Here is a 19,136-nt window from a genome sequence, read left to right as displayed (position 1 = left end):
CAGAAACAGTACCATGGCCCAAACACTCACACGGAAATAAACACCCACAAACCAAAAGTGAAACCCTGGCTACCTAAGTATGATTCTCAATCAGGGACAACAATTGACAGCTGCCTCTGATTGAGAACCAAAATAGTCCGAACTCAAAAACCAACATATAAAAACAAACATAGACTGCCCACCCCAACTCACACCCTGACCATACTAAAACAAAGAATAAAATAACAGAACTATGGTCAGAACGTGACAGTGTGTTAGAATAGAATTTATGTATTTTGTATATAGTTCTTTCCTTCAAAATATATCACTGTACCAATTTGGCCACTTGGGTACATTTGGGTACATTTGTGTGGGACACCTGAGTGCCTTCATGCTCAATGTCATGTAGCTCGCTCATTTTTGAAGTTATCTGTCCAAAACTTTGCTCAGCTATTGTTGCCATCTTATGTTCTTCATTCAAATCATCCACCGCATCCTATCTGTATGTTTGGCTGTTCTTGGTCATTTGAAAGATGATGCAGCAACAATAAAAAACAGAAAACGTATGTTTATTTCCCTGTATTTTCTTCTACCAGATCTATTGTGTTATTTTCTCCTACATTCAATTCACATTTCCACAAAATTCAGAGTGTTTCCTTTCAAATGATACTAAGAATATGCATATCCTTGCCTCTGGGCCTGAACTACAGGCAGTTAGATAAGGGTATGTCTTTAGGCGGAAATTGAGAAGAAGGGGGGGATATCCCAACGAAGTTAAAATGATAAACTTGGATTAGCTAACACAACGTGCCATTGGGAGTGACGGTTGCTGATAATGGGCCTCTGTATGCCTACGTGGATATTTCATAAAAACTCTGCCGTTTCCAGCCAATAGTCATTTACAACATTAAAACCTGACTTCAGCGAGTAAACGAGCTCCGACTGAGAAAATACATTTTGAACGGTCATCCAACTCGGAATTGTAAATCCGGCCTCTTCCTAGAGCTACGACTTGGAAGATCAATGACGTCATCATGATTCAACCTTGTTTTTTTCCGAGTTACCAGTTGTTTTGAAAGCACCATAAATCCAGAGAATGGCAGACTCATGACAACATTTGCCCACAAAGGACCACTGCGCCACCTTCCTGTTCAAGTGAGCACAGCACAACAAGATGAGTCCAAAAATGTATTGTATGCCAATCAAAAGTAGATGGAGGAGTAGCCTTTTCCCCACAACCCAATCAGCACTGTGTATGCATGAGCCACTTCCACACTCTGCCCTTACATGGCACGGAGAACTGAACAGAGTCTACAGATGAATATAAAAGCTGCTAGTTCAGAGACAACATAACCACAACTACAAATACATTCACTACAACTACTGCAGAACCACAAGGTAAGATTCTATTACTTATCATTAACTCAATGGACATTGAATCTGTCTAGCACATCTATTTTTGGTCACAATTTTAGACCAAATAATGCTAGCTGTATGTAATTGTATGAAATTGTCAGCATCATAGTTATCTTTTGTTTATTTTTAATCCCAACCTTCTGCTACCTTCAGTCACTCCCATCTATTTCTGAAGGCCATCCAGTTTGATTTCTATTTGCTTATTTATGTTAACTATGCTGTTTCACAACAGTTCTGAACCTATATTCACTTTACAGACACATTATGTTTTACATTAGTTATGTTGTTATTAGTCCCTCCCATCAACTCCTCCCCTACCATCCATTTATTTGTAATTATTTGCCATATATTTTTCAACTGTGCTGTAATGTTTCACAAAAGTTCTGAACTATTCTCATAGTTTTTACATATTGTAATTTAAAATATATTTATTTTTTCTAAAAGTATTATTATATTATTGATCTATTGAGTATGACTTTTCAAGTCAGACAGTAGTGCTATTTGAACAGTTAGCTCCAGTTACATTTTGGAATTCCTCATTCCTGGACCTGCGACAAAAAACAAGCTACATACGGACAGTACCAAAACAAATTATCTAATGATTCTGTCTCTTTGCAGCAAAATCTGCAGAGCTGGGATAGTTGTATCCCCCATATACAGTGGGGAGAACAAGTATTTGATACACTGCCGATTTTGCAGGTTTTCCTACTTACAAAGCATGTAGAGGTCTGTAATTATTTTATCATAGGTACACTTCAACTGTGAGAGACGGAATCTAAAACAAAAATCCAGAAAATCACATTGTATGATTTTTAAGTAATTAATTTGCATTTTATTGCATGACAGAAGTATTTGATCACCTACCAACCAGTAAGAATTCCGGCTCTCACAGACCTGTTAGTTTTTCTTTAAGAAGCTCGCCTGTTCTCCACTCATTACCTGTATTTACTGCACCTGTTTGAACTCGTTATCTGTATAAAAGACACCTGTCCACACACTCAATCAAACAGACTCCAACTTCTCCACAATGGCCAAGACCAGAGAGCTGTGTAAGAACATCAGGGATACATTTGTAGACCTGCACAAGGCTGGGATGGGCTACAGGACAATAGGCAAGCAGCTTGGTGAGAAGGCAACAACTGTTGGTGCAATTATTAGAAAATGGAAGAAGTTCAAGATGACAGTCAATCACCCTCGGTCTGGGGCTCCATGCAAGATCTCACCATGTGGGGCATCAATGATCATGAGGAAGGTGAGAGATCAGGCCCTAACTACATGGCAGGACCTGGTCAATGACCTGAAGAGAGCTGGGACCACAGTCTCAAAGACAACCATTAGTAACACACTACGCCGTCATGGATTAAAATCCTGCAGCGCACGCAAGATCCCCCTGCTCAAGCCAGCGCATGTCCAGGCCCATCTGAAGTTTGCTAATGACCATCTGGATGATCCAGAGGAGGAATGGGAGAAGGTCATGTGGTCTGATGAGACACAAATAGAGCTTTTTGGTCTAAACTCCACTCACCGTGTTTGGAGGAAGAAGAAGGACGACTACAACCCCAAGAACACCATCCCAACCGTGAAGCATGGAGGTGGAAACATCAATCTTTGGGGATGCTTTTCTGCAAAGGGGACAGGACGACTACATCGTATTGAGGGGAGGATGGATGGGGCTATGTATCATGAGATCTCGGCCAACAACCTCCTTCCTTCAGTAAGAGCATTGAAGATGGGTCGTGGCCCGGTCTTCCAGCATGACAACGACCCGAAAATCACAGCCAGGGCAACTAAGGAGTGGCTCCGTAAGAAGCATCTCAAGGTCCTGGAGTGGCCTAGCCAGTCTCCAGACCTGAACCCAATAGAAAATCTTTGGAGGGAGCTGAAAGTCCGTATTGCCCAGCGACAGCCCCGAAACCTGAAGGATCTGGAGGTCTGTATGGAGGAGTGGGCCAAAATCCCTGCTGCAGTGTGTGCAAACCTGGTCAAGAACTACAGGAAACGTATGATCTCTGTAATTGCAAACAAAGGTTTCTGTACCAAATATTAAGTTCTGCTTTTCTGATGTATCAAATACTTATGTAAGTGTACTACCTATGATAAAAATTACAGACCTCTACATGCTTTATAAGTAGGAAACACTGCAAAATCGGCAGTGTATCAAATACTTGTTCTCCCCACTGTATTTAACATTATATAGGTTGAACGAATATTGTAGAATCATTTAAATTGAAAAATTCCAAGTTTTAAATCTGGGGTTGTTTTGCATATCAGTTCATAAACCATGTGCCATGGAATCGGTACATCAAAAATCTGTTCCCAAAAATCTGTTCCCAACTATTTTGCAATCTATATGGCACAGTTGTCAATTTTCTGTCTTTAAATAAAACTGTAATATTTTATTTATCACAAATTTTGGTCTTGAACTGACTTGCCTAGTTAAATAAAGGTTACATTTTACCTCAGGGGTAGAAGGACAGATTCTTACCTTGTCAGCTGGGGGATTCGATCTTGCAACCTTGTGGTTACAAGTCCAACGCTCTAACCATTAAGCTACTTGCCGCCCCCAACACTTTAGATAAACTACGACTAGTATTTATATATAAATCTCTGGAATATTTATACTTTGGAAAATCTCTTATACAATGGGTTATGTGTAGTAACCCTAATAATGGCTACTTCTCAAAGTTTTAAACTGTCAAGAGGAGTAAAACAAGGTTGTCTACTATCCACATATCTATTTATTACGGCTATAGAAATGTTAGCTATTTAAATCAGATCCAACATTAATATCAAGGGGTTAGAAATCCATTCATGCTTTCTTTTAAATACACAATTTGTATCTCTCCACATCCTCATAGAGGATATATATATATATTTTTTAACCTCTCTAGATTACAACCAAATAATGACAAGTCTACTATTACATATTGGATATAAAATGGTCTGGCGGTGACGTTGACATACTTGATATAAAATAACACAAAATAAAAATTAGCTCACTACAATAAAATTAAAAAGAAAGTTAGCAAAAATAGATAGGATCTTGCTACTATGGAAAGGAAAATACCTGTCTATGTGTGGGGGAAAAAATCACCCTGATAAACTCTTTAGTCATATCTCAGTTTATCTATTTGCCTATGGTCTTGCCCACACCTAGTCACCTGTTTTTTTTAAAATATGAGCTAAAAATATTCCATTTTATTTGGAATGGCAAGCCAGACAAAATTAAATGGGGCTATTTGTATAATGAACATGAAGTCGGAGGGCAAAAAGTATTAAATATTAAAGCATTAGACCTCTCACTAAAGGCTTCAGTCATTCAAAAGCTATACTTAAATATTAAAGTCAGCTATGAATACCAGGCCTGGTTTCCCAGATTTGTCATAGTGTTCTATTGTTTCCAGTAGTCTTATATTATCTCCAATGTAACGACCATGTAAAAAACTGTGATTAGGTTGAATATCGTTCATCAATACCTTTTTAATTCTATGGCTATACATTTTGCATCCCAACACTGAAGTGTAAGGGGCCTCCAATTTTTTATGGACTAGAAATATATATTTACCACTTGGATCCTGTTTCAGTGAGAATGAAAATCAGACCTACTTGCTGAGTATCTGATAATCAACCATTTTTATAGGAGTGGTTTTAAAAAAACATGCTAATAACAGTCCTCTGAATATATCAAAAGGTTTGGTATACTTCTACTGGTTTGCCCAGCCCTGGAGTTTTCCCGGATTTAAAGGCTTTAATTGCATTAAGAAGTTCCTCCTTTGTAATTTGGCATATACAAGATTCTTTCTATAGAAGATTCAAGCTAGCTAACAGTACACTTTAGCTTGAAATGAAACCACTTTCTGTCAACATTAGAAATGTGTAATATCTGAAAATGTAGCTAGCTAATGCTAGACAATCTTACCTGCATTTCCCATAGTTCGACGATATAATCCGGAGACAGCTGTTTTCTCCATCTCTTTAGCTATCATACTCTAATTCCACTGATTTCAACATTTGATCCTCCAGAAAGTGGAGAGCAACACTTGTGCAGCTCCACTGCACAATTTTCTTTTTCAAAAGCTGCGTCGACAAACCAATCCAAACTCATCTCTCGGCTTGTCCAGCCCACTCATTCTCTCAGCCAATCATGGCTAGTGGGGTTACTGTCTTTTTCTGTGACTTAACCAACAAGGCTCGTAATTTAGCAATTGAATTCATATTTACAGATGGCATACAAGTTTGTTATTCAGGCACATGAAAGTTCATATGTTCGAGAAGGCATTTCTGCCCAAAAAAACGCATTTCGGCAAAAACATTATTTTAACGTTCAACAGCTCTCCTGTGAAGTTGTGACTTTCGACATACGCCTAGTTTCCTGAATCAGGTCACATATAGACTTTGATCTAAATTGGTATTGTTTTAGTGTTGAGTATTGAATTGCATGGCCTCTAAAGGCACATTAACAAGTGTCCCATACAGTTATAAATTATTCTGTCCTATTTAAAAACATGTTATCATCCAATAGGCTTTGATAAAATGTCCAATACCCTCGCCCATGTAGAAATTCTGTAAGATGAATGTATATTCCAATTATTTGATGGTCCGATCTCATTCTGTCCCCTATCAACACTTTTTAAACTTTTGGTGCCAGCGAGAATGACATAAGAAAGTAGTCATGACGACTACTGATTGAGCCTCCGCAATGTAGATCTCACTAGGTCAGGATATTTAACCCTCCATATTTCCACTAGTTCCAATATATGACATTCATGATTTCCTTAAGTGCATGGGGGTGATTGTTTGTAGTGTGATTTCCTTTACAGTCCATTGAGGTATTTTAAACCATATAATAATCTCCCACTATAATAATAGAGTCTTGTATTTCTTGTAGGTTTGATAAATTACTATACAGTACCAGTCAAAAGTTTGGACACACCTAGTAGTAGTAGCCACCCTTTGCCTTGATGACAGATTTGCAGACTCTTGGCATTCTCTCAAACAAGTTCATGAGGAATGCTTTTCCCACAGGTCTTGAATGAGTTCCCACATATGCTGGAGCACTTGTTGGCTGATTTTCATTCACTCTGCGGTCCAACTCATCCCAAACCATCTCAATTGTGTTAAGGTTAGGTGATTGTGGAGGTCAGGTCATCTGATGCAGCACTCCATCACTCTCCTTGGTCAAATAGCCCTAACACAGCCTGGAGATGTGTTGGGTCATTGTCCTTTTGAAAAACTAATGATAGTCCCACTAAGCACAAACCAGATGGGATGGCATATTGCCACAGGATGCTGTGGTAGTCATGCTGTATAAGTGTGCCTTGAATTCTAAATAAATCACTGACTTTGTCACCAGCAAAGCACCCCCACACCATCACACCTTCTCCTCCGTGCTTCATGGTGGGAACCACACATGCAGAGATCATCCATTCACCTACTCTGTATCCCACAATGACACTGTGATTGGAACCAAAGGACCGATTTCCACTGGTTTAATGTCTATTAAGTTCTTGGCCCAAGCAAGTCTCTTCTTCTTATTGGTGTCCTTTAGTAATGGTTATTTTGCAGCAATTCGACTATGAAGGCCTGATTCATGTAGTCTCCTACGAATAGTTAATGTTTAGATGTTTCTGTTTAAATACACCTATACCACCACTACACAGTACATTACTCAACACTAGCGAGACCCATGTCACCTACAGTATGTCAGCAAATATTTTTTTACAATGACATGACTCTCTGCCAATAATTCGATTTAGATGATTGGAGGATTCTAAATTAAGATCTAAGGGGCATTTTTCGTTCAAATCTGATCTGTGATCTGTGAGAACTTCAAAGGGGATTTAATATAATTCTAAATTAATCAACAATAATCGCTTGGTTTAAAAAATAACAATATTTGAGAATATTTTGATTTCAAATAACCTAAAGTGAGCGATAATCGGAATAAAGGCCAAAATAATATTAATCAATACCAAAATATTTATTTCTGTTTTTAGAAGGAGAGAAACCATAAGCCCACAGTGCCTATTTACTGAACACATATGTTTATCCCATTTTCTCCCCGAATTAGTACCTTCGACTCATGAAGGTCGAGTCATACCTTCTCCGAAACATGACCCTCCTGGCTGCCTACTTCTTATCAAACTGCTTGTTTAACCCGGATGTCAGCCGTCGTAATGTCTCGGAACAAACTCCGTACGACTAACAACTGAGGCCACCTTGCAGGCGCCCGGCCCTGCCACAAGGTGTCGCTAGAACACAATTAGCTATGGAAAGTGCCTTCAGCCAAACCCTCCCCTATCCTGGATGACACTGGGCCAATTATGAAATTGGGATCAAACCCCAAAGAGTAGTGGCACCTCAGCACTGCGATGAAGTGCTTTAGACCGCTGCGTCACATAGACCTCATGTTTTCTATTTCCCATTGCCTACGCTGTCATGTTTATTTTCAGAAATAAGTCAATGCATGGATTATTTTGTACTTTTACTTCTTGACTTTTCTAAATTAAATTTTTTGGGTAATTGTAATTCATTTTTTATGCTCTTAGATGGACATAAATAGACCAATGGTGTTAAAAAGTAGTCCACTTTATTGGGGTAAAAACAGTTATACAAAGTCAACGTTCTCTGTGACACTGTGTACAAACTGTACACGATACAGAGTTGAAAGACAGTCAACTATAAGTTTAAAAAATGTACAATAGAGTTATTTTTCAACAGTGTTGGCCAGGGTTAATTTCCAACTAGAGTTGCAGAAACTGTGAAGGTGTTAAAAAGCTAACACTTTCAAAGGTGCAACATTTAGGTCAATATCGATACTTTGAGTTTTACATTTAATACTATTAGAGAGTTTAACACTTGCACACAATGAAATTGTTATATTTGAAAGAACTTGTCAATAGATTGCTCTACTCTCTTTTTCTCTCAGGCTCTTGTCTCTGTATAAGAAGCTACCATCCTCCCCAACCCATCAAAGCACTGCCTGATTTTGACCTGTGTCGTGAACCTTGCTTGCCATCATGTCCGAGATTAAAATCATGGAGGACAAGGCCAAGCTGAAACAGGGCATAGTGAAGGTGTTTAACTTTGTGTCCAACATCTCCACTGCTGCAGCTGTGGTAAACCCCATTTTCGGCCTGGCTGGCTCTCTAATCCGACTGGTTCTGCAAATGGTGGACAATGAAGACATCCAGAATCTGAAGAATGAGTTTGCCTCCATCAACACTGCCCTGGATAAGATGTCCCAGCAGAACGACAGCACCCTGCTACAGATCAAGAAGAATACGCTGGACAACCAGTACCTCCCTGTGGAGAACAACCTGCGCAACCAGTTTCGCAAGTTCATGGAGATGGTGGAGGCAGGGCCCGAGCACTGCGGGAGCAAGAAGGATGACTTCAAGGAGAGCTACATGAACGACCTGGATGACCAAAACCTGAACACACTCTACGAAGGCGTGGTGGGCAAAAAGGTGTTCAGCGAGTCCATCCTGGGGGTGTACCTGAAGCACTCCCAGGGCGACCGTGGCACCATGGTAAAGCTTTGCACGCACCTCAATTACATCTTCTACATCGGCCTGATTTCCCTCATAGGATACACGGCCATCATCGAGGACGACGAGGAGGGCATCATTGATGAGTGGACCAAGAAAATGGAGCATGTTGAGGAGAGGATGCAGGAGGCCCTCCAGAAGTGCAAGTGAAGAAGAGGAGAAGGAGATGTAGAGGCTGCTCCTCTGCTACTTGTCCTCCATACGTAGGACTCTCTCTGCATTCCCTCTATGACCTACACTCTAAAAAATCAAATGTAATTTGACAGAATATTCACTGTAAAATCGTAGAGTAATTTCATTTTTTTCTGAATAATAAAACAATTGTAAAATTGTAATAATGGTTTGTCAATTATTATAACAATTATTATAACAAATTATGGATAGTTTTTTAAAGGAAAATCATTGTAATTTTACATAAGTAAATGTACTTTTATGGAAATCAGAGTCAAAAGACATTAAGCCCACTGTACAAATAATTGTTTATATATTTACAGTTTAACAGTAATTGTATGGAAATACACACTCAAAATACAGTAATTTCTGATTAAAGTAGCTGTTTTATAATGTAAATTAACTTAAACGTTGTGGAAATACAATCTTAATAGCCAATTTTATGGGTAAATGACTATATATTTACATTTTAACAGTAATTCTATGAGAAAAAAAATTACAATTATATAATTTCTGATTACTATAGGTGTAAATCAGTTGAAGGGGGGAGAAATACACCCTATATAGCCACATTGGGGTAAATCTATGTACATTTACAGTATTACACAGCAATTTCATAGGAAATTAAAGGCGTTTCAGATGTAAATTAACAAGACAATATTATAAAAACAATATAGTAATTTAAATCAGAAACTTAATGTTTAGCTAATTGTTTAAACATTAAAGGGGAACTCCGCTCAGAATTTTTTATTTATTTATTTCATTAGTCCACTGTTTATATAGTCCCAAACTGTTTTGCATGTCAGCAGTCAAGATATTGGACTTTCAAGAAGAAGTTTCACCGTCCACATCATCAGAATGTTATATCACGATGATGTGGACTGTGACACTTTGCTTCTTGAAAGTCCAATATCTTGACTGCTGACATGCAAAACAGTTTGGGACTATATAAACAGTGGACAAATGAAAAAGGACCAAAATATACTCTGAGTGGAGTTCCCCTTTAAATAACATTAAAAGTAGTGCAGTTTAATTACAATTTTTCCCAAACCATCCCAATTTGGTTGAGGTTGGGAGAGGAGGCCAAGTCATCTGATGCAGCACTCCATCACTCTCCTTCTTGGTAAAATAGCCCTTACACAGCCTGCAGATGTGTTCGTTCATTGTCCTGTTAAAAAACAAAAAGCACGAACCAGATGGGATGGCGTATCGCTGCAGAATGCTGTGCTAGCCATGCTGGTTAAGTGTACCTTGAATTCTAAATAAATCACGGACAGTGTCACCAGCAAAGCACCCCCACACCCTAACACCTCCTCCTCTATTCTTTACGGTGGGAAATACATATGCAGACATCATCCGTTCACCCACACCGCGTCTCACAAAGACACAGCGATTGGATACAAAAATTTTAAAAATTGGGGAAAAAATAAAGAAAAACCCCTGAATGAGTAGGTGTTTTATTTTATTTACTTTTGACCGGTAGTGTATATTTTTTTTGTTTTTTTTTGTTTTTATTTTTTTATTTTTTATTTATTTATTTATTTACCTTTATTTAACCAGGCAAGTCAGTTAAGAACACATTCTTATTTTCAATGACGGCCTGGGAACAGTGGGTTAACTGCCTGTTCAGGGGCAGAACGACAGATTTGTACCTTGTCAGCTCGGGGGTTTGAACTCGCAACCTTCCGGTTACTAGTCCAATGCTCTAACCACTAGGCTACACTGCCGCCCCTTCTCTTGCTGACCTATCCCTCTGTACTGGTACATCTCTACTACTTACACCACTCCTCTCAGGAATCTCCCCCTTGACCAATCTTCATCTACTTTCTTCACCTTTCTCAGCATACGACAACATATGCACTACTCTAACCCTGGAAACCTCAACCTGCCTCTCTCGCACTAGACATTTCTGATCCCTAGCCCCATGGCCACCCTACAATTAATACACACCACTACTTTCCCCAATGCTACACATTCCTTTGTCTCATGCCCTTCTGGACACTTCTTACACCTACAAACCTCCCTCCTACATACTGCTGCCACAAAAGCTTGCACGGGATAACTTATATATCCTAATATCACTGTATCGGGTAAAGACTCAACATCAAAACTCGAAAGGACAGACAACATCTCTTCTGTTCCACCACTCATGCCACCCTGTCTGTGTCACACCAAACGACTAGCATCACACACCCTGGGAATCTTCCCCTTCAGTTAGTCAACTCACTTTTACCCCTGACCCAGTAATCACTCCTCTTAATGGCACCATTTCCTTGAGAGCAAAACAATTCACTGCTCTTCTCCCCATTCGTTTAACGAGGAGTGCCTTCTCCCTCTGACCAGCAGAAACACAATTATCACAAGACCACTTCTGGTTACCTTCACCGATTTCAAGTCACCAAACTTTGTTTTCACCCACCCTGAAACCACAAATGGATCAGCCAAAAGGAAAGGGTCTAATTTTCCCCAAAATGTAAACACAAGAGGCTCAGAGTTGTCAGTTGTTTGCTACTGTAAAAGACACGTTATCTTTTAGAACCTGTTACGGCTAGATGTTCCGCTAGCAACATCCGGTGAAATTGCAGGGCGCCAAATTCAAATTAAATTATTAGAAATATTTACATTTCATAAAATCACAAGTGCAGTACACCAACATAACGTTTAGCTTCTTGTTAATCCAGCCACCGTGTCAGATTAAAACAAGGCTTTACGGCAAAAGCAAACCATGCGATTATCTGAGGACAGCGCCCCATCATACAAACACATGAAAATGATATTTCAACCAAGCAGGTACGACACGAAAGTCAGAAATAACGATATAATTCATACCTTACCTTTGAAGATCTTCTTCTGTTGGCACTCCGATATGTCCCAGAAACATCACAAATGGTCCTTTTGTTTGATAAACTCCTTTGTTATATCCCAAAAATGTACATATATTTGGCGAGTTTGATTCAGAAATACACCAGTTCCAACTCACCCAACATGACTACAAATAATCTAATAAGTTACCTGTAAACTTAGTCCAAACACTTCAAACAACTTTCCTAATCCAAATTTAGGTATCCTAAAACATAAATAATCGATCAAATTTAAGACGGAATATATTGTGTTCAATAGCGGATAAAATTAAAGTGGAGCGAGCTACAGGTTGCGCGCACCAAACCAAAGAGTCCACTTGGCTTGACACTCATTCTGAATAGAGGTACTTCTTAATTTCTCAAAGGAAGAACATCAACCAATTTCTAAATACTGTTGACATCTAGTGGAAGCCATAGGAACTGCAACCAGGTGCCACAGAAATCTAGTTTCCCATAGAAAGCCAATAGAAAACACAGTGACCTCAAATCTTTTTTTTCCTGGATGGTTTGTCCTCGGGGTTTAGCCTGCCAAATAAGTTTTGTTATACTCACAGACATTATTTTAACAGTTTGAGAAACTTTAGAATGTTTTCTATCCGAATCTACCAATTATATGTATATCCTCGCTTCTGATACTGAGTAGCAGGCAGTTTACTTTGGGCACACTTTTCATCCGGACGTGAAAATACTGCCCCCTAGCCCAAAGAGGTTTTAAGTACTATATGTATTTGCTGAAAGTATTACTATGTGAATTACTAATACTCAATTGACCATGTTTTGTCAGTATTAATAGGAAAGTATTTATGACAATGCTAATTGCACGTACGGACAATACTCTGTGGAAGAGCAACGAGCCAAATGGGGGTAACTACTCTTCTTCCATTGTGTGCATTACATGCATCAGGAAGTTGAATATAATAATAATGGCAACTTTTTTGTATTGCTCTTCGTAAGATGATGATGCAAGTGAAGCACTCCAGAAAAAGACAAATGAACCCAGACAAACCCAGCTTCCAGTGCCCCAGCTTCCACCAGCCCCTAGTGGTAAGATCCTGCATTAGGCTACTTGCTCATTAAATGTATAATCAGCAAGTTGACGGAATGTTTGACACACATTCAAGTATGTAGGTGAAGAAAAGCTTACAGTTAATGCAAGTACTAGTCTTAAACTGTAGAAACGGCATGAAATCATAACCTAATGACAGTTGATATGAGAAGAAATTTCCACACCCATCTGATCTTGACATACTTGATTATTAGTCACATAACCAAAGTGTAACAGTTCTTTTTTTCTATTAGCAACTTCAAGAGCCAGTGTCCTTGAACATAATGTTTTAAATGTTTCAAGTCTGATAAACAAGCCTACTTTCTCAAAGTTCTGTTCTCACCAACTGTATGGGATGAACAGGAAAATATGTTAAGCATGTACTGTAAATGTGGTAACAGTTTGACATCTGTGATATTCTTTGAAGTTGCAGATGCTGAGGACTTGAGACCATGTGCCACCTCAATCCGGAGCGACAGTAAGTGTCTGATTGTAATTTGTTAGGGTAAACAATTGAATTGTATGAAGTATTATAGATTTACAGACATTTCAAAGCCACTCAATAGAATACAATTATCATCACATTTTTGCATATTAGGTTATTTAAAGTCTTATTAGTACTTTGTGCATAATGTTAGAAGTTTCCAAATACTTGTGGTGCTGTGTATGGGTGAAACTTGTACTGACAACAGTAGTGAAATCAGCATATTCTACTGGGGTAAAACACGAGTGTGATGCTATGTTTGGAAATATCCGTATGTATTTTCCATCAAACTAAAAGCATTATTTAAAACAAAAAATTATGCTTAGAATTGATTTTTGTTGGGATTCATTAACCTTCCCATTGAGCTCCTGACTGACAACCCTTCACTTTTGGTGCAGTGCCAGTTTCAAAAGCATGCAAAGTATGTCTTAATTTTCTTTTTCTCTTTTTTTCAGTTTTCTCAGTTAGTCCAGGTGGCAGCCATGAAGAAGCTGGCAAAGAGAGCATCAGAATCAGTTTTTTTTAGCCATCAAGATACTGATTTCAAAATCACAAATAGCCTATATGTTACAAAATGTTGTTTCTCTTGGATTATCAACGTCAATTTCAAATGGTATGGCTGTCAGCAGCTACAGTTGAAGTCGGAAGTTTACATACAGTGGGGCAAAAAGTATTTAGTCAGCCACCAATTGTGCAAGTTCTCCCACTTAAAAAGATGAGAGAGGCCTGTAATTTTCATCATAGGTACACTACAACTAAAAAAATCCAGAAAATCACATTGTAGGATTTTTAATGAATGTATTTGCAAATTATGGTGGAAAATAAGTATTTGTTGAATAACAAAAGTTTATCTCAAAACTTAAAACTTATAAAACTTGTTATACTTTGTTATATACCCTTTGTTGGCAATGACAGAGGTCAAACGTTTTCTGTAAGTCTTCACAAGGTTTTCACACACTGTTACTGGTATTTTGGCCCATTCCTCCATGCAGATCCCCTCCAGAGCAGTGATGTTTTGGGGCTGTTGCTGGGCAACACAGACTTGTTTCCACCCCCATGCTTCACAGTAGGTATGGTGTTCTTTGGATGCAACTCAGCATTCTTTGTCCTCCAAACACGACGAGTTTAATTTTTACCAAAAAGTTATATTTTGGTTTCATCTGACCATATGACCTTCCCCCAATCTTCTTCTGGATCATCCAAATGCTCTCTAGCAAACTTCAGACGGGCCTGGATATGTACTGGCTTAAGCAGGGGGACACATCTGGCACTGCAGGATTTGAGTCCCTGGCGGTGTAGTGTGTTACTGATGGTAGGCTTTGTTACTTTGGTCCCAGCTCTCTGCAGGTCATTCACTAGGTCCCCCCGTGTGGCTCTGGGATTTTTGCTCACCATTCTTGTGATCATTTTGACCCCACGGGGTGAGATCTTGTGTGGAGCCCCAGATCGAGGGAGATTATCAGTGGTCTTGTATGTCTTCCATTTCCTAATAATTGCTCCCACAGTTGATTTCTTCAAACCAAGCTGCTTACCTATTGCAGATTAAGACTTCCCAGCCTGGTGCAGGTCTACAATTTTGTTTCTGGTGTCCTTTGACAGCTCTTTGGTCTTGGCCATAGTGGAGTTTGGAGTGTGACTGTTTGAGGTTGTGGACAGGTGTCTTTTATACTGATAACAAGTTCAAACAGGTGCCATAAATACAGGTAACGAGTGGAGGACAGAGGAGCCTCTTAAAGGAGAAGTTACAGGTCTGTGAGAGCCAGAAATCTTGCTTGTTTGTAGGTGACCAAATACTTATTTTCCACCATAACTTGCAAATAAATTCATTAAAAATCCTACAATGTGATTTTCTGGATTTTTTTTCTAACTTTGTCTGTCATAGTTGAAGTGTACCTCTGATTAATATGTACAGGCCTCTCTCATCTTTTTAAGTGGAAGAACTTGCACAATTGGTGGCTGACTAAATACGTTTTTTGCCCCACTGTACACCTCAGCCAACTACATTTAAACTCAGTTTTTCACAATTCCTGACATTTAATCCGAATAAAAATTCCCTGTCTGAAGTCAATTAGGATCACCACTTTATTTTAAGAATGTGAAATGTCAGAATAATATTAGAGAGAATGATTTATTTCAGCTTTTATTTCTTTCATCACATTCCCAGTGGGTCAGAAGTGTACATACACTCAATTAGTATATGGTAGCATTGCCTTTAAATTGTTTAACTTGGGTCAAATGTTTCGGGTAGCTTCCTTGCTCTCACACGCTATTTCAGTTCTGCCCACACATTTTCTATAGGATTGCGGTCAGGGCTTTGTGATGGCCACTCCAATACCTTGACTGTGTTGTCCTTAAGCCATTTTGCCACAACTTTGGAAGTATGCTTGGGGTCATTGTCCATTTGGAAGATCCATTTGCGACCAAACTTTAACTTCCTGACTGATGTCTTGAGATGTTGCTTCAATATATCCACATAATTTTCCATCCTCATGAAGCCATCTATTTTGTGAAGTGCACCAGTCCCTCCTGCAGAGATGCACCCCAACAACATGATGTTGCCACCCCCGTTCTTCACGATTGGGATGGTGTTCTTTAGCTTGCAGGTCTCCCCCTTTTTCCTCCAAACATACCGAAAGTATGATCTTTGTCCCCATGTGCAATTGCAAACGGTAGTCTGGCTTTTTTATGGCGGTTTTGGAGCAGTGGCTTCTTCCTTGCTCAGTGGTCTTTCAGGTTATGTCGATATAGGACTCGTTTTACTGTGGATATAGATACATTTGTACCTGTGTCCTCCAGCATCTTCACACGGTCCTTTGCTGTTGTTCTGGGATTGATTTGCACTTTTCACACCAAAGTACATTTATCTCTAGGAGACAGAACGCGTCTCCTTCCTCAGCGGGTATGATGGCTGCGTGTTCTCATGGTGTTTATACTTGCGTACTATTGTTTGTACAGATAAACGTGGTACCTTCAGGCATTTGGAAATTGCTCCCAAGGATGAATCAGACTTGTGGAGGTCTACACATTTGTTTCTGAGGTCTTGGCTGATTACTTTTGATTCTCCCATGATGTCAAGCAAAGAGGCACTGAGTTTAAAAGTAGGCGTTGAAATACATCCACAGGCACACCTCCAATTGACTCAAATGATGTCAATTAGCCTATCAGAAGCTTCTAAAGCCATGACATCATTTTCTGGAATTTTCCAAGCTGTTTAAAGGCACAGTCAACTTAGTGTATGTACACTTCTGACACACTGGAATTGTGATACAGTGAATTCTAAATTAAATAATCTGTCTGTAAACAATTGTTGGAAAAATGACTTGTCATGCACAAAGTAGATGTCCTAACCGACTTGCCAAAACTATAGTTTGTTAACAAGAAATTTGTGGAGTGGTTGAAAAACGAGTTTTAATGACTCCAACCTAAGTGTATGTAAACTTCCAACTTCAACTGTATGTGGTTATCAATACTACTAATATATATGAATGGTGGATATTTTGATCGAAGGTATTTCACATGGCCTTCAAACATGTCCTGCCTGGTACTCATGGCTTGTATCGTCACGCTGCTTGCTACTAAAGAGTCTTTATTATTTTGCAGATCTTCAAGCAGTGGAGATGAGGTTAATAATGGAACTGGAGATGATCTGTACATAGTTCAAGAATCCTCTGAACCAAGTTAAGACGGCCATCTCATTAAGAATAATGTTGTTTTAATTCTATATGGGTCATGCTTTGCTTTGGTCCTGTGTTCTCTTATGGGTCAATGAATTTAATTACAATATAGCAATAATGTTCTCGGCTCAATTACTTAGAAGGGCATGTGGTACCCGGTACATATTTGGGAGCCCATATATGTAATGTTCGTCGTCGGAATGAGACCAAAGCGCAGCATGGAAAGTGTTCATGATATAATGTTCACAAAAAACCCTCAAACAAAATGACAAAAGGCGAAAACGAAAGTATACAGTTCTGTCAGGGAAACAACCTAAACAGAAAACAACACCCCACAAAACCCAAACGGAAAATGACAACATATATGATCCCCAATCAGAGACAACGATAGACAGCTGCCTCTGATTGGGAACCACACTCGGCAAAACAACAAAGAAATAGAAAACTTAGATTTTCCCACCCGACTCACACCCTGACCTAACCAAACATAGAGAATAAATAAGGATCTCATAAGGTATAAGGTCAGGGCGTGACAATATACATTCAGGATGTAAGGCTTACTAACTAGTTATGGCAAATATTAGGAAGACCTTATGGTTGTAACAAAAACAAAACAAATAAATAAAAAATAAATAAAAAAAGTTTTATACTTTGACCACGTCTTTTCACATCCGTTTTATTTGCTTGGTAGTGTATTATTAGCATGGTATAAGACAAGATAAACAATACAATTTAAGTAAAGCATAAAATAAACAGTATTATCCTAAATTGAGAGATGAATTTAAAAATGTGTTATCACATCAACATCAAAATCTTTCAGAATGTACCTGTTTTCAGTAGAATAGAATGACATATATACAGATTATATTACAACTATTTGTGTTTTGTCTTAGTGATTGTTCTTTAGTACATAGGAAACTCAACAGTATGTTCGTCCGAGAAACATTAATTATATAGTTGTTTTATGTTTGTGAAACCTTAAAATGTACACAATGAGAAGTGATATTGTAACAACAGTGTTGAATGTATAATTGTATCAAATATATATCTTTGTATGTTTGAATTAGAGCTCATTTAAAACTTTATCACTGCCTGGTAAACACATTCTTGTAAATTGGCGCTACTGTAAGTGATTATATGGGGCTGCTGTACAGATTTGAGCACTTGACAAGATGTTGACATTTCTGGGTATGTCTCGCCTGTAACATAATAATAATAAAGATTATGATAATAATAATGTTGTATTTTTTTTATAATAATACAAATCTGTCAATCAAACAAATGTATTTCTTAAAACCCCTTTTTGCATCTTCAATAGTTATAACAGCTATTGTTGGATGACCCAAATCAATTATTCCCGGTAGCATCTGGGAATCCTATAGACGTTTTAAATAATATTAAAATATATTTATACAAAATGTATACATTTTAACTTAAAAAATACATACAATTGATATAAAGACATATCGGAAAATTAAATGTTTTAAAATATCTTCAAGGAATATTGTTTCTTCCTCAACCTTGTCATTTACAGCGTTGAAATTATTAGGTTTCAATGTTTTACTATGCATGTCCTTGGCCCCGAATTCCTCCTCGACCTCTTCCTCTCGACATATTGGGCATTCTGTGTCGGTATACGGAGGAGTCTGAAAGAAACATATATACAAAATAGGTTATTAAAAATCAAATATATATTATATAAAAATGTCAATTTCAAATGCATTTATAGATATATTAATATGTTAACACAGTTCTCGCTTTTAGGCCTTGGGGTTTAGTTCAATTACCTCTGTTTTTTTGGCACCCGCTGTTCTGATGAATCCTGGATAACGCGGGTCCTATCCCAATGTCCTCTGGCTTTGTAGATTCTGCATGGCTTGTATAGCTATCGTTGGAGTCTGAAAAAAACCCAGTTATTTGACATTGTTTTAACATTCTATCAAAAAATGTATAACT

General features: G+C 38.4%; 1 protein-coding gene and 1 long non-coding RNA gene across 2 annotated transcripts; both read left to right on the top strand.

Annotated features, from left to right (window-relative positions):
* The first annotated feature begins 1,245 nt into the window (after nucleotides 1-1,245).
* LOC109901975 (protein rapunzel) lies at nucleotides 1,246-9,280 on the top strand. Its single transcript, XM_020498016.2, has 2 exons — nucleotides 1,246-1,377; nucleotides 8,324-9,280. Exon 2 carries the CDS (start codon nucleotides 8,415-8,417, stop codon nucleotides 9,093-9,095), a length of 681 nt encoding a protein of 226 aa, XP_020353605.1. The 5' UTR covers nucleotides 1,246-1,377; nucleotides 8,324-8,414; the 3' UTR covers nucleotides 9,096-9,280.
* Nucleotides 9,281-12,612: 3,332 nt separating this feature from the next.
* LOC116356616 (uncharacterized) lies at nucleotides 12,613-17,591 on the top strand. Its single transcript, XR_004205028.1, has 4 exons — nucleotides 12,613-13,021; nucleotides 13,450-13,500; nucleotides 13,962-14,119; nucleotides 17,107-17,591. It is a non-coding gene; the product is annotated as an uncharacterized LOC116356616 (long non-coding RNA).
* The last annotated feature ends 1,545 nt before the right edge of the window (nucleotides 17,592-19,136 follow it).

This window comes from Oncorhynchus kisutch, linkage group LG2 (assembly GCF_002021735.2).
Source record: "Oncorhynchus kisutch isolate 150728-3 linkage group LG2, Okis_V2, whole genome shotgun sequence".
Lineage (NCBI taxonomy): Eukaryota > Metazoa > Chordata > Actinopteri > Salmoniformes > Salmonidae > Oncorhynchus > Oncorhynchus kisutch.
Note: the sequence above shows the minus strand (reverse complement) of the source record. Positions and strands in the feature narration are given on the sequence as shown.

Excerpts from the sequence above, each read along its gene's own strand:
- LOC109901975 (XM_020498016.2), top strand. The coding sequence starts at position 8,415 with ATGTCCGAGATTAAAATCATGGAGGACAAGGCCAAGCTGAAACAGGGC.